At 43.5% G+C, this 21,685-nt stretch overlaps 1 protein-coding gene across 6 annotated transcripts in view; it reads right to left on the bottom strand.

The window, feature by feature from the left end:
- Window positions 1–1,325: 1,325 nt before the first annotated feature.
- Window positions 1,326–21,685, bottom strand: part of MFAP3L (microfibril associated protein 3 like) — a 44,321-nt gene continuing 23,961 nt past the window's right edge. For 3 of the 6 annotated variants that reach the window (XM_055135663.1, XM_055135648.1, XM_055135679.1), the window contains exons 2-3: window positions 20,153–20,578; window positions 1,326–7,522 (exon numbers count right to left, since the gene is read on the bottom strand). In XM_055135663.1, coding sequence (XP_054991638.1) covers window positions 6,576–7,522; window positions 20,153–20,444 — 1,239 coding nt within the window. In that variant the 5' untranslated portion in view covers window positions 20,445–20,578 and the 3' untranslated portion in view covers window positions 1,326–6,575. The remainder of the gene's footprint in view (window positions 7,523–20,152; window positions 20,579–21,685) is intronic. The other 3 variants (XM_055135671.1, XM_055135657.1, XM_055135685.1) reach the window with 1 other exon arrangement.

Here is a 21,685-nt window from a genome sequence, read left to right as displayed (position 1 = left end):
CAAATAACTTTTAAAGAGAAAATCAGTATTCAAATGAATGTTCTAATACCTGCAGAACACAGCATTCCAAGACTTACCAAGTAAATAAATAAATCCAATACGCACGGGTAGCTTGCCAGGCTCTGCCGTCACGTGGGCTCGATATTCTCGGTAGCTTGCTGGGCTCAAATAAAGAAAAATCAGAACATTTGCTCTGGGTGTGAAAATGGGAATCAACAAAAATGATCATGTCAGGGAAAAATGTTTCCAGTTTTTTCTTCCATGAAAACTGTTAATGTTTTCCAAGAATGTCACCATAATTCTCTTAAGCCCTCTTTTGTTTGGTGCATATTGGTTTGCTTATATGCAGGTTTATCAGACAACAGAGTTATTCTGTCCTTGTATCACTGTCATTCTGTTGCTCATCGATTTGCTTGAGCAGGCACCAGTAACGTCTCCATTGTGAGACTTGTTACTATTTTTGGCATATCAAATACACCGTGGGTAGCTTGCCAGGCTCTGCCGTGCAGACAAGATACTCTCGGTAGCTTGCCGGGCTCTCCAAGAGGGGTGGGGGAATCGAACCCAGATCGGCCACATGTAAGGCGAATGCCCTACTGCTGTGCTATCACTGCAGCCCAAAACACTGGCTTTCTGTCCATTTTTGTATTAATCTCTCATTCTACACACATGCCCCATATCTCATTTAACCTGAAGGAAATTTAGTTTTCAAAGTTCATGAGTGTCCAGGGAACCTATTTATTAGCATGTTCTTGGATTAAGCCAGGATGTGGTTAGCTTCCTGCCATGCCTTTCTCTCACTCACATATACTCCCTGTGGAATGTACTGAATGTATGAATCTCCCGGGTGTTCTAGACTCTACAGTAAGCTTATGGTATGTCAAAATATTTTTGTTATAGATAAAAGTAAATAGCTATTAAGTTTGTCAGGATAAATCTAAGCTTTCTGAAATCGAATACAGTTTTTAGGTTTTTTTTTTTTTCAATTAAGAAAGAACTTATGTTTGGGGCCAACCCAGTGGTGCTCAAGGCTTACTCCTGGATCTGCACTCAGGGGTGACTTGTGGCAGGGCCCAGCGGGTGCCACACCCTGTGGGGTGCTACAGATGGAAATTGAGTCAGCTGCAGGCACAGCAAGCACCCTACCCACCACACTATCATTCCAGGGCCTAGAGTTTGTATTTTTAAAAATGATTTCACGTCCTCCTCTCCCTTACCCCAGAAGTTCTGCAGCTGCAGCTTCCAGAAAATGTGGAAGCAGTAAATCAAGTCACACACTCACCCTGATGTGATGGTTGGGTGGGAAAGACAACACACATTCCACATACCTGTGCAAACCCTTTATTAAAGCAACAATCAAAATACAGGATGGATCACGTGGATTTTTTTTTGTTTTTACATGAACTTAGTTGCTGACACCTTTAAATTATTTTTTAAAAAATGGACATTCCTAGTTCATCAAATGGCCAGTTTGACATTTTTGCCCAGATATTTTTTTTGCATTTTATTTTCAGATGTCAAACAAGGACATCCAAAGCTTGGATTAAACTGGGCTCCAGAGGTAACAGCAAACCAAATAAAAATACAGGCATCTTCTTTGAACCTAACTCACTATAAGCGGCTCTGTGGTGCTTTAAGAGATACATTTAAAGGCTCTTATTAATGGTAAAATAAAAGACAATTGTATCATAAAATTCTTAGAACTACTAGCTCTCTGATTTTACCTTCTCTTTGCTTCAGTTTTGATTGTGGTATCTTATGTATTAGCTTCTTTAAAAATAAAACCTCTGTAAATTCTGTTAAAGATGTTACCATCATATGATATTTTCTTATATAATTGACACTCAGTTCTTTGGAAAACATTCTAAGCTATTTTTTTCATTTTCTTTTCCTGCCCATAAATGATCTGCTTAATAAACATAATCAATGTAGAAATCTTTAAAAAAGTCATGAGGAAAAGGAATGTGAACATTGTTATCTACTAAAAGATTTTAAAATGAATAGATGTGTAAAAAATGACAAACATCTTTTGATTTAACTGTCAAGGATATACAATGAGACAGAGTAACACAATACAAGTTTAAAAAGCAAGAAATGGAAAAAGGAATTTTTATCCTAGGGACTGCCAAAAGGTGATGGTAGAGGATAGAAATTCAGCTATGCCGAGTACAAAACAGAGTATGTATGTGTGTAAGATAAATTGAATGCTCCTCTTTACTATCCAATGAAACACTGAAAGGAAGCCCGGAGTAAACAAAACCATAGGTGCTGCTATGTTAAGTTTTAGCACTGACACAACACTCTCCATTTGTGAAGAAAAGGTGTCTGGTTCGCCTTTTGCTTCCAGAGGCTGGGATGGTATTTTTTTTTTTGGTTAGGCTAGGTTTTGTTGGCTACATTTACAACACATTAGTCTGCCTGCTTAGAACATGCAAATTTTCTGTGTGCCTTACATTCATTGTCTGCTACAGAATCGAACAGATCCTAGATCACCAATAAATAACAATCTAAACATTTGATTATCATTCCATTAAATACATAGCCTTAGTTCAGTTCAGTCTTGCTCTCCCGCTGCTTTCTAATCGCACATTTGCCCGTCAAAGGGAAGTTTAAACAAGTTGGACTGCTACAGTTAAAAACTCAAAAAGCAAAATAACAAAAGGGAAGGGGAATCCAGAATCAATTTAGCAGGATGTCAGGCCCTTTACCTTACTTATGAAAAAGGAACTCTCATAACATCTGAGAGAAATTGTCCTGGATGTAATGACATGGCACAATAATGCTTACGATGGGTTAAAAACATTCAGGTATTTCTAAAACAATGCATCATTTATCACATTTGGTTCCTAGAGATTTGAGTCAAGTATTAGTAATTCTTTTTGCCAAGTATGCTATACAAAAAGATGAGAGTAGTAGATGTGTCTAAAGATATGAAAATATAATATATAAAACAAAAACCATTATAAATTACAGATTTTCAGTATAAAATTTTTATTTATATCTGCCAACCCAGTTTAAGATCATCTCAAGTGAATTAAATATGCACATATATCAGAATCATTTTTAGTTTTAGCAAAGAAAATTGCTAGATAAGATCAGATGACTCAAAACAAACTTTGAGAATGACCAAGCACGGTCTGAAGGACAAACTTAAGATTTAGCATTGAGCCTTTAAAACGGACCATGAATCTGATGTATGTGTGAGCACGCATGCATATATGCACAATTGTACTTCTGTGAATTTCTATGAAGCTGGAACAGTTTATCTTGAAAAAAAATCCTTTTTGAAAGTCATGAGGTTTTCTATGTTTTGTATTTTAGCAGGAGTGCCTTTCTTGTTTACTAAAGCAGCTATAGGATGAACAGGAAAAACGTACACTTTCTGGTAGAGGAAATAATTATTATAAGCAAACCCCCATCTAGACTGCCTGTTTGTTCTATCAAGACCTTTTTAACATCTTCAAAGGAAAAAGTTTAGAAAAATCTAATTCTCCTTACTGTTAAGTCTGAAGCATCTAAAACCAATCTAGACACATTCTTTGGATTCACATTTATGCTTGTTTCCTGAAAAAAACTGCCCATCAGAATTTTTGCCACTGATCAATTTCTAGATGGAATCGATGCATTCTCCTGTTTGGTTCATTCAAAAATTTATACACAATATGGGTCTGACAGGAATGAGAACAAAACCGAATGGGGTCAACTCCACACAAGATCACAAAATGAGCTTAAGTCTCTGTTGTTGCTTTAGACATTTTAAGTCATGCTAAAAGAATCTGTTCACACCTCAGTAACAAGTGGAAATGTTTGTATTCTTATAACCAGAAAAATAACTTCTTTGCAACTCAAATATATAAAATTCTAGTTACGAGGCCCAAACAGGGTCAAGGTTTCTCTTGAATGCTCATTTCTAATTTCTTTATGTGTCCACACAACTCACTTCTACCTGGCTGTCATCCATTCATTCCTGCCCAGGCCTACCTTGGCTTTACTGCACTTCACTTAATTTCTCTTTAGTAGCTGATACATGTTTCGTGAATTAGAGGTTTGTGGTAGCCCTGCATATGAGCTATTTTGTTGGCACTTATTTTCTAACATCATGCGTTCACTTTGTGTCTGTCATATTTTTTAGCAATAAATTAACTTTCAAAATTAAAAAATTAAGCTATGTACTTTTTTATATATAATACTGTTGTGTATTTATAGACCACAATATAGTGTGAGCAGAACTTTCATGTGTACTAGAAAATCAAAAATTTCTGTGACCAGTTATATTGCGGTGTCCTCTTTACTCTGATATTCTGGGAGTTAACTGGCAATAGTACCATGGTGTGCCGGAAAAGAGATGTTTGGTCAAACCCTGGGTCTTGTCAGATTGTCCTCCACACCAGTTATATATAAAGAAATTCATCAAGACCAATCTTAAGGCCAAACCCACTATCCTCAATCACAGAACTGGAGGCATTTATTGACTTGTCTGAATGTTTTACATTTTGCTCCCAGTATTGCTTGCCTCGATCAATGGGGGCCATTGTGGAAGATTATAAACTTATCATAAAATTATACATTTTGTATAATTTTATACAAAGGATTTTGTGACAACCCACTGGACGTACTTTTGATATTTTCCCTGGGAAAGGAAAGGATCATTAGTAACCACATTCAAGTCCACTTGTCCAGAGAGTGACAGCGAGGTTAAACACGAGAGATCACTCTCTCAACACTAACATGGCCCAAGTAACTGTTGACATTAGGACTCGTCACTTCATGGTACCATGACCCCGTATCTACAAGGGTAGTGCCTCCCCTTTAAGTGAAAATAAAATAATATGCATCCTCACTTCAGTTAAATTATAGAAGTGTTCTGAACGATCTTTTACAACTTGCTGAAAATGCTATGATTTTCAAAAAATTATTTATTTAGGTTTGGGGGCCATTCTCAGCACTGCTCAGAGCTTACTTCTGGCTCTGCATGCAGGGATCACTCCTGGTAGGGCATGGGGAACCCTATGGAGTGCCAGGGATTGAGCCAGTGTAAGTTGTGTGCAAGACAAGTAAGTGCCTTACCCACTGTACAATCTTGCCAGCATGCGCCCCCCCCATGCTATGATTAAAAAATATATATCTATATATTCTCTTTGAGTAATACAGCATAAAAATGTTAGGTGAATCCTGAGATAAAACTCCAAAGTAATTGTGAAAACCAAAGATGATATTTGCATGGTTCCATGGAAGAGATTTAAAGGGTGCTCAGAACTCACCTAATTTTCTCCCCACCCCCGCCTCACATGATGGATAAAGAAACTGAGACCTAGACTTGCCCCAATCCTGAAAACTGGTTATTGGCACAGTAAGGTCAAACTTTGGCCTTTAGATGTCAAGTTTTATCTTCTTCCATGGTATAATTGAGCCCTGCAGCTAACTGCTTTCTTATGGGGCTAAAAAATAAGCCAGTGATTTTGACTTAACGTGTGATGGCCCAGCTCCTTTCGCTATTTTTCTAATTTTTCACTCTCCCCCATCAAATAGACATGGTTACATGACCTTTGAGAGATCTTTTTATACATGCGGCCTCAAATCACGTGTTTGGATAACCCAAGGACATATGGTCGCTTTGGGGGATTTCCTAGCAGTGACATTCTACGCCGACAGAAATCACCAGATGCCCTGTCTTTGCAAGTGATACCTGTTTCAGCGATCAGAATCAGGCCACTTAAACAGCAGTCTTCATGGTAGTGTGGGTTAGTCAGCCTTTACAATCTCCCTCCACATCTTGGTTGAACTCACCAAAAGGCTCTCAAAATCAAATAGTAAACACAATTTTATTTGGCTATTAAAGTGCTATTCCTGGGGCAAAATTTTTCTCAGTTTCACAACAGCAGCTTTACTGGAAACAACAACAGCGATGTATGAAAATAGACGGGGGGCGGGGGGAGAGGGGGTGAAGATGTCTAGTAACTACTCTGTGACATTACAAATGACTTAGAGATCAGTCTGGTATGAGCGACACCAGAGCCTCTGAGGTAAATGTTCTGGGAGAGACGGACAAAGGAGCAACAAAACCCAGAAAGAACAAAAAGGATGAAATCCGCAACAACTAACTCCATTAGAAAGGAAGAGTGAAAGTCAAAACGAAGAAGAAAGTGCAACAAACCCACGCCGTGCATTTGCTACGGTAGCAGACCTGTAATTTTTGCAAAGGAAAAGCAATGCAGTGTACGTCTGGACAGGGCACATGAACTCAGACTATCTTACAGTAGCGGACTCTGCCAAAAGGGCACCGCCAATTAAGGTCTTTGGCAGAGAGGAAAATGCGAACCGAATAGAAGGATCCCTTCTGCTCAACAGTGTTATCTGTGCACCCTGCTGTTTCTCGAAGCCTTTCCTGTCGGGGGGAATTCCAGTCACATCAACTGCACCTGGGTGCTTCCCCTTTGAAAATGGCATCACTCCTACCTAAGGGATGAGAGTCTCCTGGTAAGGCTTAGCGGCAAGTGCGGACTATGTCTGTACTACGAGGAGCAGCCCCTGATTTTTCTGGATATGCATAGCTTTGGGGGTGGGGGGGTTGATATTCAGACATGGCTTTCATAAATAATGCAGGTGTTTGTGTCGTGGGCCTCTGCTGGTTCTGGCTTTTCCGGGGGAGCTGGTGGCAGGCCTCGGTCGGCCCCTGGGGCTGGACTGGGCTCCTCCGGCGTCAGCTCGGTGGATGTGACGTCCGTGGAAGGCTCGGCAGTATCTGGGGACTGCGCGGCCGATGCTTCCGTCTCCTCCTCCTCCTCGTCGTCGCCGCCTCTGTCTTCCAGCTGCACCCCGTCTTGCTCCTCGGCGTGCTCCTTCTTGGACGGCGGGTGGACAGACACCTTGATGGCGATCTGCTGTGGCTGTTCGTGCAGCGATGACGTGTCCGAGTCGGCGGTGGGTGAGTCGCTGCGCTTGAGGGCGTTGGGGATGGTGTACACCTCGTCGTGTTCTGCCGCCTCCTGCCCCTCAGGGGCCTGGCGCACGAAGTTCTGGCCCTGCTCCTCCAGCCCCACCACCTCCATGATCTCCTCCATGATCGTCCGGCAGTTCATGATGAGCGGGGGCAGCGGCACGCTGCGGGCCAGCTCCTCGATGTAGCGGGCGAACTCCATGGTCTTGAACTGCGTGACCTTGGCCAGCTCCAGGGTCTTGGCCGACGTGATGATGGGGATGCGCTTGGCGATCTCGAAGGCCTTCTGCAGCTTCTCGGCGCCCTCGGTCCGGAAGAAGTCGTTGATGGCCTTCTCGGTCTTCTTCAGGTGGCTGCTCATCATGCACAGGCGCGTGATGTTGAGGATCATGACGACGGTGAAGGCCACAAGGCAGACGACCATGTAGTAGACGCCCATGTCTCCTGAGGTGAAGATGACGCGCAACGTGACCGTGTTGTTCACGGTGCCGAGGGCGTTGGTCGCCACGCAGGTGTATTTACCGCGGTCGGAAAAAGACACCGTGGTGATGTTCAGGAGGCCGCTGTCCAGCATTTGCCATTTTCCTGTGGAGAGCGAGAGGAGAAAATTCAACTCAGGGCACGGCATCCCCCCACAATGCTGATGTGGCTGCAAAATCACCCCCTGAATGAGCAAACTACACTGCTGACTCCTCTTGAGCCTCTGTGTGGCCACCATGAGCACCCAATTTTACAGGATGGGGAAACCAAGGCACCGTTAAGAGTAAGCTATCGGGGCTGGAGCAACAGCACAGCAGGTAGGGCATTTGCCTTGCACACGGCTGACCCGGGTTCGATTCCCAGCATCCCATATGGTCCCCTGAGCACTGCCAGGGGTGATTCCTGAGCGCATAGCCAGGAGTAACGCCTGTGCATAGTCAGGTGTGACCCAAAAAGAAAAAAAAAAAGAAAGAGTACGCTATCTTCCTACAAGCAACAGTTCAGAGAGGATTAGAAACTCAAGAGGCCACACTTTCAGCCATCAGATCGATATCTGGAGCTGTGCATTCTAGTGAAAAATAAGAAAATGAATCTGGAGAACCCTAAATTCTCACTCCACAATTCCTTGACTTCTGAGTCTCTAATCCGTCCGTGAGCCCAACTCTCTAGTAATCAGTGTGCACTGGGGGAGTTTAAGATTTCTAAGAATACCTGGTACTTTAGAATCAACATAAAAACCTCTGGAAAATGAAATGATAAATACATTTCTGGCATTCTCATATTTGTTAGTGAGGTTCTCATTGTGTGAACTCAATTTACTAAAAGATAATCTGAAGTATTTTGAGAATCTATTCTCTACTACATAAAATTGTAAGCCAACAAGGTGAAGATTCAGGGGCTGATAAGAATTGATACCAATTGTTAAATAAATGTTGACAGGCAGCCTCTAAGCCTTGCAAGTAAGTTCCAGATCCACAAGTTGAAACAAAGCCTCATTGCAGGGAAAATTGCAAAGTGAAATTCTTCTTTCTGCCTCAGGACAGGGAAGGATCTAGCACTGTAATGGGCGGAATGAAATTCTGAAACTCAAAATTCTTGTTTGGGCTTTAGAACCATACTCGGTGGCACTCAGGGGCTGGGCTGCTCCCAGCAGTGACTGGGGAATATGTGGGTGCCAGGAGCAAACCTGGGGCACTTACATGTGGCCAAGTCAGGTTTGATTCTCAACACCTCACAGGGTTCCCCACGTCCTGCCTGGTGTGTCCCCAAAGGAAAAAAAAAAAGCAGAATCATTCATACTTATGTATAAGAGTGTTCCAGCTCCTTAAGCCAACTAGAGGAACCGAAGAGAGAGTAATTTAACGTACAGTTCCCTTTAACATATTAATGCATTGTATTTTTAGCTCTTCCCTGTTTGGCTGTGGTTTTTAATTCTAGTAAAAAGTCTAATATTTCATGAAAGTGACAAGCAAGCAGCCTAGGGCATGCATGCGTGTGTGTGTGTGTGTGTGTGTGTGTGTGTGTGTGTGTGTGTGTGTGTGTGTGTGTGTGTGTGTGTGAGTGATCTCCTAGCACAGGGTGATCCGGATCTCAGCTAACTGGGAGTAAGGCAGTGCGACATCAGAAGGTTGCCTTTATTCCTGTGTCCTCTGCGCCACAGAAGATTCAGAAGGCAGCAGGAGTGGGGAGGTGCGTGCTGGGGGCGGCGGTGCCTCCTGCTAGCTGCCTTGGTAAATCTGGCTGGATGCCCCTCCTAGAGGCTGTCACACTGCTTTGCCTTCTGAAAGAACATCTGTGAAAAGAGGTTCCTGGTGTCCCCGAGTAACCCTGTCCTAACAATCAACCAGTGTGTTTCCCCCAAAGCCCAAAACTGCTGGTTTGGTAAACCAAAGTTGATAGAGTTTTCAATCTCTTGTGAATGTATATGAAGGGACAAACTGAACCCCAGTCAGTAAATTTTTCTTTCAGGGGAGCCAGGGACAAATCTTCTGCCTTTTTCATTCTTTGAATGGAAACTGTGAGACTTCAGCTGAACAGTTATCCAAATATAAAATGATGTGAGCAAAGGAAAATGATTTTTTTCTATTTCATGTTTCATGAAATTGACTAAGTAGGCAAAGAAAAAGGCAAAAAGGACTTTCAACTGGTTGAAAGCTTATTTCATTTATGTGTAGATGTTCTGGAATCTTCAAAATTATAGATTCTACTGTAGTTTCTCATATATATGTATATCTTCATATATACATATATGTATATCTTCCTTCCCTGGGTTCAGCACCCAAGGAAGGAAGAGTTTAGGACAGAGTAAGAAGGTGGGGTTGTTCACTGTTACTCCCTATTGCCACTCCATTTACAGAGTAATTACTTGTAAGGACAGAATAGCATGTCAAAGAAATGCAGAAAATACACTAAGAAAAGCAATATAAATAGCTTTATCCCCATATATAATTTTTAGTGACAACTCTAATTATTCGCGAAAAATAGTTGCAACATAGCAATGCTTTCTATCCATGACTTTCCTTAAATGTTATTTTCATGCATACTATTAATTGCTGGCATGTACTTATTCTAGGATCAAGCAATTCCACTTAACTAACAATTTAGATACTTTAAAAGTTTTCTGTCATCCTATTAAATCAGGCGGCATTTACAGTCATTATGGGGAGCCTGTGATGTGTAGAAGAGATGAGTTAATTACTATTTAGACACATAATCTGTTTCTCAGCTCGGGTTGATGGGTCCGTAATCTAGCATCCTTTATATACTTTATATCTCCCCAATAACTGAGTTGTTCTTCAAGTTTGAAGTCCACAAGGTTGTCTGTGCAGTGCTTATATTTGATTTATTACAAAGTATTACAAATTTTCTAGATTCTTCTTGAAACATATTTATGCCTTAAGGTAATATTAGTGTCACTTGGATTGTCACTTAACTATACAATGTAGATTTTCGTAAAGCAAGTCTTTGGAAATGAACACACACACAAAGACTGAGTCACACACACCTAAGATTAGGTCAGCAGGACCAAGATTCAAGCTCATAGGTGATTATATTGGCATCGCTTCCTTTTTAAAATCTTATACATTCTTTCCTTGTAGGGATCAAGAATAGGACTATTTTCCTTTGAACTCCCTTCGCTTGGCTAAAAATTAAGATTTCTCCATGTGCTGCCACCACATGCTGGCCTGAAAAATATAAAGTCGGCACAAATTCTGTTCTGAAATGGGTCTTCCAGGCTTGTTTAGATTCATGAATAACCTCAGCATGATACCCATCTACCAGAGCCGGGATCATCATGGGAATATTTTTGGTGTCACAAGTGATCATTCAATTTACTGTAAAGCTATCTGGGTCCTAGACCCATTCTGGAAGAAGTCCCCACTATAGCCAAGCAAAGCACCCACCTGACTCGGGAAACCCATGCGGATGTACCGGGTATACACACTTCTGTCCCGTGCACTGGAAAATGTAACTGGGCCAGAAAGAGTGTATAAAGGACTGTGTGCACATGTTGTGTGTGGGAGCCCTGAGTTTGAACTCTGACACCGCATGGTCCCCTGAGCACTGCTGGCACACCCCACCCCTGCCAGCAGAGAACCAGGAATAGTCCCCTAAGCATTGGCAAGTGAGGCCCTCAAAATGAAAACCCTCAACCAGAGAACAAACAAGCCTATGACTGAACTATGTCAAAATTCTTCAATTTTCATTCATCTGTTTTACTTCCAAACAAACAGAAACCTTTGTCAGCTGATGCCAAGTTTGTTTAGCACGCAAGATTCTGGAGGAGAATGACATTGATGGATGTGCCCGAATATACTATGTGTCTGTGCAAAATATGTCACTTCACTCATTCATTTTCTGGGTCAGGTTCAGCATGTAGCCCCTCAACTGAACCGCCTGGAATGTCCTTCCCTCTATCCCCTCCACGCTCCTGACGACTCTGGGACTCAAACTACTGATGCTGCCATGGGAGACGGGCTACCACACTTCTCTAGGATGCCAGTTGGCCCAGGAATCTATCCCTCTTCCCCACAAACTCCACGCACACAATCCCACTTAAGCCAAGTCTCATGTGCCTGGGGAATGCGGTGATAGTCTCTCCTCTGCAAAGAGAAAAGCTCCCAGATGTTACATCTCAGCGATGCTGCTGTATGTGCTCCGTGCCACAGAGCAAAGCTGACATTTCAGAGGGCGTGATCTTCAATCTTGTTGATGCATTCGGTCAACAATGTGACTGAGTAAACGGTGCGTATCCCTGGCGCCAAGCCAGCGGTCGTGAACACAAAAGACAAGACAGCAGCCCTGACTGCAAAACCATCCTCCCCACAGGAGGATACGGACTGTGACAGATGCAGGATCATGTGGCCCAGGGGTGGGGCTGGGGGGCAGGCGGGGGGGGGGGGGGCAGCATTTGGCACTGGCCAATGGTTTCAATAGGGTTCAGAGGGGCAGCGGGGTTAGCCAGGTCAGCTACAGCTGGTGCAGCCACACAGAGGAAGGGGACAGAGAAACAGGGCCTTAAAGGACAGATGGGAATGCGGCAATGGGGGGCGGGGAGTGGAGGGAGGAAGCGCATGAAGAGGGGAGCTGGAGCTAGCTGTGAATACAGCCTGGAAGGCTGGGGTGGCGGGGGGAACCGGTTTTGAGAACGCAGAGAGATCTTAGCCTGATTTCATCCTCCCCCAGGCTTGAGTGAGCCTCATTTCCCAGGATTGATTTCAGTTCTCAGGGGGTGTCATAACCCCTGCCCCCGCACCCCCCCACTTCCTCTTTATCCACCCAAGCCTCTACCAACCTCCCCCGTGCTTGGTTCAGAGAGGGCCCCTGATTAAACCAGACAGTGCTACCACTGGGGGTTTCAAAACAAAACAAGACCCAAAAAAATCATTTCAATTAAGAGGAAAGAATACTAGGATAACTTCTCATTTGGGGAGAAATTAAGCTTAATTTCTTTTTTGTGTGATACATAAAAATAAATTCTAAATACACGGAAGATTTAAGTGTAAAATTAAAAGTATAAAATTAATAGGGGCTCTAAGAACAATATTTGCATATCCTTTTTTTAGGAAAGCCCTTTTAAAGCATTTCTAGAATCCCAGAAATTATAAGCAGTAACATTAATGGCTCAGATGTCTCCTGAATTCAATTTTTCACACTATACATCACACTGAAAAGCAAATGGCAAAACAAGAGAAAATTCTAGAATATATGACAAACAAAAGCTTAAAGGCATAAAGAATACCTATAAATCAAGACAGTAAACCTGAAAGATATAAATGAGAACCACAAGAAAAACGAGGGAGTTGGGTTGGATAACACCTTTAGGAGGCTGCGCTGAAGGCATCTGTCCAAATGTAAAATGATGGAGCCTCTGATCCTCATCACACATCTTTAAATTCTTCAAATTGGGCAAATCTCGTCAGACTGGGAAAATGATGAAGGTGGTAAGAAAATCAAGCTGACTGGGGGCGAGAGGTGGAGAGGAAAAGCCCATTTCAGAACAGTTGCTCTCCCACTCCAGTAAGCTGTCTAGATGTTCACCTGCTGATGATCTGAGAGAAGCAATGGCCTTAGGTGCTGTCCAGGAGAAGACTGACTTGGTATCACGGTGGCACACTGGGGCAGGTACGCTCCAGAGAGCACAAAGACAGAACCGAACGAGGGAGAGCATGGAGTAACTAGAAGGAGATCAACAGTAGCTAATCCTGTAGGATCATGAGCTGGGGGAGAAGGCAGCTGGGATAGAGAGGGGGCCACTAAGTCAATGATGGCTGAGGGATTGTTCGGGATGGGAGATGTATGCTGAAAGTAGATAAAGGACCAAATGTGATAGCCTCTTAGTATTTGTATTGCAAACCATAATACCCAAAAGGAGAGAGAGAATATGGGGGAAATTGCCTGCCATAGAGGCACGGGATGGGGTGAGGGAGTGTATATGGTGGGGGGGATACCAATGGGGACATTAGTGGTGGAAAATGTGCACTGGTGGAAGGATAGGTGTTCGATCATTGTATGACTGAAACTCAACATGAAAGCTTTGTAACTACATCTCACGGTGATTAAAAACAAAACAAAACAAAACAAAACAAAAACACAAACCAAGAGATTCCAAGGCCCCTGGGTAAAATGCAAGGTGAAAGCTAGAGCTGGCCTGTGTCAGAAAAGTGGTCATTCAGGCATTCTCCAACCACGTCATCACTGCACAGAAACCAGCAACGCCAGGACCTTCAGGAGCTGCACCCAACAGGGGAAGTAAGAGCACAACCTCCAGAGAGACCGTCACCACAGCTGCTCTCCGAATGCCACATGGATCAAAATCCCAAGTATTCCTAACTTCTTTGGGTGATCAGTGAGTAAGTACATCATCAGCATTTATGCCTCCTGGACAGACTTTTAGAAGTTCCTTCAAGTTACTTAGTGAAGACTTTTTTCTCCCCTTGGAGATCTCTGTGTGTAAAAACCCGAAGTGTTGTTTATCTTTATCTCCAATGAATGCCACTCAACAACTCCATTTAGATTCTTCCATCCTTTAAAAAGCTTTTTTTTTGGGGGGGGGGGGAACTGAAGCATGTACTCTGCCACTAAGCTACATCCTCAGCTTGGCTATCAGGTTGTTTTTGTGCAACCAACTGGAATAGAAATGTTCAGGTGCCGAGCGCGGCAATCACTGTTAATGCAAAGATAAATGCAGCACAACAGTCACCCTAATGATCCTCTTCAGATAACAAAATGTATGTGTGTGCCTGCGTCTCTGGCACTTACTTTCCGAGAAATGAAATACGGACCAGCGGAGAGAAAGGCGCCATGCTTTTAAAAACAAAACAAAACATAATTGAAAACAAATTTAGCCCTGCCAACCTGCACCTGATTCAGGGCCCCTCAATGCCACCGCAAAGCGTCAGGCCATAAACACTGCAAGTTGCAAGGGCTCTTGTGCGCTCCCCCGCCCCCCCCAATCCTCCCTTGAGGCCTCTTCTGCAAGCGCTAGAGCAGTTCTAACAAGCTACTTCTCATAAGATGCAGGGCCAAGGGGCTTCTGGATAATGCAGGCTCGGCCCAGCTTGCAGTCTGAGGCAGGGGAGGGCAGGGCTGTGCTGTTTGGAGGCAGCAATTCTGCGCCCGACAGACAGAAATATTACCTGCAAAAAAGAACTGACGATTTTTCCATTTCCTAGCAAAGCAAAAATCTGCCCTTTTGCTCATTTGACCATATAATCTTAATATCTTTCGAAGTACCAAGCATATAATTCCATGTAAGCATATAATTCCATCATCTTTTCTGAGACGACAGCCGCACCCAAGAATGAGTCAGTATAAATACCATCCATTTGGGGAATCGCCACTAGTATTTTATTTTAGTGGCAGAGTACATTCTTCAATCTCTCCCCACTCACCCCCAAAAAGTATTTTTAACCAGCAGTGGATCTGGAAGGGTCTTTTCATGGCTAGTGGCGGTTAGGGAGTAGATTGGCCCTTAGATGCATCTCAATGGAAAACAAATGAAGGTGCTACAAGTTAAAGCACTTAAAGGAAAAGACATGGATGGTTCGAACATCTGGACTTGAGATCTACTTGACAGTGATTCCTAGCTGAGAGAGCTCTTTGGGTTAGATCAGGGTTTTCCAATTTAAGTCTTCTAAAGAGGGGTTTCCTGTGCATTCTGAGATGTTTTGTTGAATCCCCTTATACCAAGAGCAAAATCTGCTCTTCTTTTCTCAAGTCCCCATAATTAAGACAATTAAAAATGTTTCCAGCTTTTGCCAGTATTCTGGGGGTGTGAGGGTGGGAGAGAGACTGGAGTAGATGCCAGTTGAGAATGAAAGGGTTAGGCAAATGCAAACTTCATCCTATGCCCCAAACACTGCAACTTAAACATACACAGTTTCTTCAGTGGCCGAAGCCTATAAAACATCAAAGGCTCAGAGGGTGGACCGATAGCACAGTGGGTAGGGCGTTTGCCTTGCACGTGGCCAACCTGGGATCGCTTCCCAGCATCCTGATATGCAGGAAAACTTGTGCAGGGTCCCACAAGATAGTACAAAGAGGTGGATGGGATGGCTGGCATACACAAGGCCTGGAGTTTGGTCCCCAGAGGTACCCAAACCCCTGCTCTCCCCAGGTGTGGGGAGCCCCTGAGCATTGAAGTGACCCCCAAAAAAAGACACAGAGAAAAGAAAAAAACTTACTCAAAGAGAGCTAAATATGAGATTCTTCTGAATTTCCATAATGTATTCATATTTTGTCTATTGATGAGTTCTTTTTTTAATTTAACACTGTTGGTGAGCCACACCCAACAGTGCTCAAGGGACCATATAGGATGCCAGGAATTGAACCATGGGTCAGCTGTGTGCAAGACAAGTGCCTACCTGCTTTTACTATCGCTGTGGCCCATAAGTTGATTTTTAAAATGTCAAGCAAATTACTAGAAGGAGGTTAGTATCTTTACATAAATTAGCAATAAATACATAAATAGCTTCATCTTCAAGGTAACTCCCATCCTCTGTAAATTAAGCAGGGAGGTAACGTTACCACATTACTGTCTGAAAGCATGGCTGATACAGGTGCGCCTTGCAGAAGTAGAAAAAAAAAAGCATTTCACAGTCTATTAAAAAGGCTGCAAAAGTGGAAAGAGAAAAACACTGGCACAATGGAAACTAAACGCAGAATTTATAATTCCAAACTCCACAAAGGCAGAGGAGCACTAGTGACAATTGTGAACTTGGAGCAAATCAGCTCAGCTTACTCCATGCATGTTTATTTTAGGTGATAATACTTAATTGTTTTTTGGTGACAAAGGGTATAAAAAACAAACCTCAAATAAGTCAAAAAACCCAACTTACAGGACGAATTTCAGACTTAACAAGCCAGTGTTTACAAAAGCCTACACCAGCTGACTCCCTTGAAATGCTTGCTGTTTATCGTGTGATAAAGGTTGCTAATGTGCATTTAAACACTTCAAGCTAAAAACAAGAAGCCAGGGTAAAAATACACTAGATAATTAGTACCTGAAAGAACTAGGACTTTTCCTTAATACTTTCTGAAAATGACAGATTTCTGCTCGCCTCCAGAAGAAAAATGGAAATAGCACATTTACTGTCCATTTGTGGTTACTCATGCTATTTGAGCCATGAGTTATTTCTGTAATCTGGTTGGTGAACCACTCCAAATGGAAGAGAGGGAGGGAGGGAGGAAGGGAGGGAGGGAAGAAAGGAGGGGGGAGGAAGAGAGGAAGGGAGGAAAGAGGGAAGGAAGGGAGGGAGGGAAGGAGGAAGGGAGGGAGGAAGGGAGGGAGAGAAGGAGAGAAGGAAGAAGAAAGGGAGGGAGCAGGAAAGGGAGGAGAAAGGATACTGCAAAAATAGATTATGCCCAAGCCTTGTGGAATGCCCAGGATCCTGTGGAAATGAAATGACAGGATTTTTAAGTGAGATAGTAATTCTCTGCAATTGGGAAGCAAAGCAAACCAGCCACCTCTTAGGCCAAGGAAAGGACAATGTCCCACTGCTTCTCAGAAGGGCAGGACCAGAATAGCCATCTTACATTTTCCAGCATCAAAAAGAAATTGTTCCTTTCCAGGTTTAGCACTAGAGAGGTCGAGTGTGCTCGGAGAGCAACTCCCTCAGTGCTCCTGAAGGCGAGTGGGTGTGTGTCCCCACGCCCTACACACTGCTCACCGCACACACTCTTTCTTGTTGCTGGTTGTAAATGCCTCTTCCCACCAGGACGTCAGCTCCCAATCAGTACCTCTCACGAGATGAGCAACACTGTTCACCTCTTGTGGCGCCAAGGATGACCAGTAAAGTATGAACACCAGCCTGGCACAAACTGGTAGTGTAATAAATAGCTTCTCCCATTCACTTCTCACCTGTATACCCAAGGATTAAGAATATCCAGGCATCAAGCTTACTGCACAAGGATTACAAATAAAATGTTAGCCATTCCAGGGCTTAGTAAATAGTAGCAACCGCTAATAGAAACCTCTTAAATTTGGGCGTGGAGAAGTAGTACAGCAGGTAGGGTGTTTGCCCTGCGCACAGCTGACCTGGGTTTGATCCCCAGCATGCTATTGGCTCCCCGAGCACTGCCAGGAGTAATTCCTGAGTGGAGAGCCAAGAGTATCCCCTGCTGAGCACTGCCAGGCATCAAAGAAAAAGAAAGGAAAGCATTTAAGCATTTAAGTTTTGTTAGTCTGTGTTAAACTATACATCTAGGTAATGTTCCAGGATATCAGCATCATTTTTCATACTATATTCAATCACCACTTTGTTGAGTTCCAAATGAAACACTATTCCATTTAAACCTCTAAGAACTGAAATTTAAGGCTGGGGTTACAATCTGGGCATTCTACCCTTTGGGAAGTGTGGAGGTAAGGTCTGTGAGTACTCTCATAGGCCATTTTAGCAATAAAATCCTAATATTTTATGACGAGGAGTTTCTTGTTTCCTTCTCCAAGACTTCTGTTCTGAAGTTCCTATTATACAGGGCGATTACAAAAGCTGAGCTGGAACATGAAGTACTAGGATGAGTTCTTTTCAAAAATCTGCAGTGTATCTTATGAGATTTTGAAAAAAGACCTGATTTATTGGCAAGGCTGCTGGCTACTAAGAGGAACTTGAGCTGGTTCTGACACACTCTTAGGGCCAGAGGTTTTTTTTTTACCTGTTTACCGCTGGTTTGGGCAGGTATTGAAGATGGGTGCTATAAGAACACCGGAGCCCCCTCCACCCCAAAAAAAACCAAAAGTGAGCCAGATGTAATCTCCTTCTAGGTCACACGTGAGGTAGAGTCTGCCTACTATGTTACGAGGACCTTTTCAAAGCAGCCATCCTGTGAGCTCTTGGAGGCACTGGGTTATAGCTTCAGTACCACGCTCCAATGTACTGAGCTACCCCCATCTTCCCCTTTAGGACTCAGGAATTCAAAGCCTCTGCCTCAACTTTTACTACCAGTGATAACCACTGCCGCAGGATTCATGTGACAGACATAGGAGAACCTCATTCCCCTCAGTTTGGTCACCTTTATATTCCTCCTAGTGGCCCAGCTTTGTAGAACGGTCTGATGAAGTATTGGGACCTCACTGTGTATACGTTACCATGGTTGCTACCCCCCCCAGTATGAGGTCACTTCCTCCTGACTTCAGAGTCCAGAAGAAGCTATCAGAATCAAAGGAATTGTGGGCTGGTGGTCTCTCATATTCCCCCATCACTAATGAAGGTTGATATGTCACAGCCAGTTAACAACAGCAGAACCCTGAGAAAACTAATGAAATGGCAAATGGAAAACTAGTGAAATGGCCTACATTTCCCTGAAGGTTCCCCCAACTTTTGTTTGTTTGGGGGCCACACCTGAATTATTCCCGGTGGTGCTACAGGGACCATATGGGGTGGTGGGGTTGGAACCCAAATTGACTGCAGGCAAGGCAAGTGTCCTACATGTTGTCCTGTCTCTGGCCTTCCAAAAGGCCCTTCTAAACAAAAAACTCAGGATCCTGGCCATCTTAACCCTTAGGAACAGAAATGAGAACCAAAGTATAAAAATGCAAGAAAACACTATTCACTTAGCTAAGGAGACATAAGGCATTAGGAGCCTCCATTCTTTTTAAAGCAATTAAGATAAAAGGAGAGAAAGAGATTAAAAATGTAGGATTCCTAGGGGCCGAAATCTCCTGAGGGCTGTTCATCGCTTGAAGGGCTTGTAGAATGGGAAGGACAAGATGAACATTACAGTAGTGGAGACGAGGAAGGAGGAAGTTGCTGTGCCCGAATACTTCTGCCTAGGAAGGTGCATTAACTCCTTCCTGTCCATCACTATCAGGCTTGGGTTTAAGACCACGGCTGCAAACTTGCAAGAAACACACCCCTCACCTCTGCACCTAGCCTATTCCTTCTCTGGTTGGAGTCTTTCAGGACAGATGCTGGTGTCCTGGGGAAGGTGGAATGTCATGAAAAGCCCAGCACTCCCCAATCCATCATCACATGTGACCTTGGGTGTGTGTGTGTGTGTGTGTGTGTGTGTGTCTTGGTCTCAGCTGAAGCATATAGTCTAGAAACTTCAGCCAAGGGGTGTGTGTGTGTGTGTGTGTGTGTGTGTGTGTGTGTCTTGGTCTCAGCTGAAGCATATAGTCTAGAAACTTCAGCCAAGGTGTGTGTGTGTTGTGTGTGTGTGTGTGTGTGTGTGTGTGTGTGTGTGTGTGTGTATGTCTTGGTCTCAGCTGAAGCATATAGTCTGGAAACTTCAGCCAAGGTGCCTAGAGGGAAGAGGAGAGCAAGCGGCTGAGAACTTGGGGGTCTTTTAAGAAGTGTGGTCTTTAAATCCCCAGTCCAGGGATTGAACTTGCACTGAATAAACAACTGCGAACGTTTCTTCTGTCTGAAACAAAACAGAACTTAAACAGAACTTATATTTAGTGAAAACTCATTTGACATTCATCCTTATGACATTTTGTATGCATCATATTACAGAATTCCAAGAGGCCTTTTAAAAGACTTCAATGCCTGCCCTTTGTCTTCTGAGTCAAAGAGTGGGGGAGAAGGAATCAATTACTGCTTTGAGTCCTGAAGGACCAACCTTTCTCTCTCCTGCCTGCGAGGAGACAAAACAAACGCTTCCCGAAGAAGTCATTTTCAATGACCTGTTCATAATTCAATCCCTAAGCAGAATACGAACTAACAGTAAGGGTGCTGGTTTCACGTATATGTTTGAAATTTTAGGACATCTGACACAACTTTCAAAGCCTACCTCCCTCCTCCTCTTCTTCCTCCTCCTCCTCCTCGTCTCCTTCTCTCAGCAGCTTGCCAATGGAATTGTACCACTTGAATTGCGGTTCAGGGATGCCATAGACGCTGCAGTTAATCAAGGCACTGTTCCCCTCCTTGACTATGATGTGGTCCGTTCTGGCAACGATGATGGGTGCAGAGCCATTTAAAGTGCTGTTGGTCATGCCCTCGGCAGGGCTGAGAGCAGATACTAGGATCAAGAAGGGCACAGAAGGTAGAAAGCACACGGGCAGAGGGTTCTTCAATCGACCCATCGTCGTCGCTGGCTGGGTAAGGCAGCAGAGGGGGTAGGCCCACGGGCTCTGCGATCAGACTGCACCCGGCCCAGAGACCACCATGGGTTACACGTGTCCTGGGTCCACAGAGTTGGCTCCTGGTGAAGAACCTGCTAGAAGGAAGAAAAAGAGGATCTCAGTAGGGCATCCACATCTTATCTGTGATAGTGTTGAAGAGCAAAATCAGACATTCAAATGGGAAGCACCAGCTTTTTTCTTTCTTTTTTTTTTTTTTAACAAGTGAATCACCGTGAGGTACAGTTACAGACTCACAAACTTTCATGCTTGTGTTTCAGTCATACAATGCTTGAGTACCCATCCCTCCACCAGTGCCCATTCTCCACCACCAATGATCCCAGGATCCCTCCCACCCCCCCACCCCATCCCCTCTACTCCACCCCACCTCTGTGGTAGGGCATTATCTTTTGTTCTCTCCTTTTGGGTGTTGTGGTTTGCAACAGAGGTATTGAGCGGCCATGGGAAAAAAAAAATTGCAGTTTTGCAGAGGAAAGCCAACAGGCACCATGTATGAAGCTTTGAAAACTATACCATGATAAGGAAGAGACCTGAATTATACAATCAAGGAAGACTTCATGGAGGAAGTGACCTGGAGGGGGGAGGTTTGAAATCAGCATACAACCAGGGAGGGAACAAACAGGATGAGCCCCAAAAGACAGGCCAGGTCACCTCAGGCTTTGTAAAACAGAGGTAGGAGTTTCGATTTTATCTCATGTCCCTTAGAAAAACTTATGCAGGGAAGTGATAAATAGGGTTTCTTTAAAATCATTTCACTGGGTTATACTTAACAAGAAATAATAAGTGCACATTTCATGTATAGGTTTTAAACAAATGTCTATACACTTATACAAATTAAACATAAACTTATATTTATGAATTTTTATTATATACTGTAACGACTACCACAGTGAACAAGATAGAGAAAATATCACCAAAACTTCCCTTGAGGCCCCTCCCAGTTTTAGGTTTTACAATGATCTACTCTATTTACTTTTCTGTAGAGCATAAGAGTAGGACTGAGATTCACTGACCTGCCCCACCCTTCAAGGATACCAGTTGTTTCAGTTGTCTGCAGAAAAGGAGTTTTCTCTAATGCATTACCTTGCCTCTCAAGTCTATTTCTAAACTCGACTCTGTCACCCCGACGTTTCTTAAGTCTATCCCTACGCCAATACCATTCTATTCCACTGACCTTTGAGGTA

This window comes from Sorex araneus, chromosome 1 (assembly GCF_027595985.1).
Source record: "Sorex araneus isolate mSorAra2 chromosome 1, mSorAra2.pri, whole genome shotgun sequence".
Lineage (NCBI taxonomy): Eukaryota > Metazoa > Chordata > Mammalia > Eulipotyphla > Soricidae > Sorex > Sorex araneus.
Note: the sequence above shows the minus strand (reverse complement) of the source record. Positions and strands in the feature narration are given on the sequence as shown.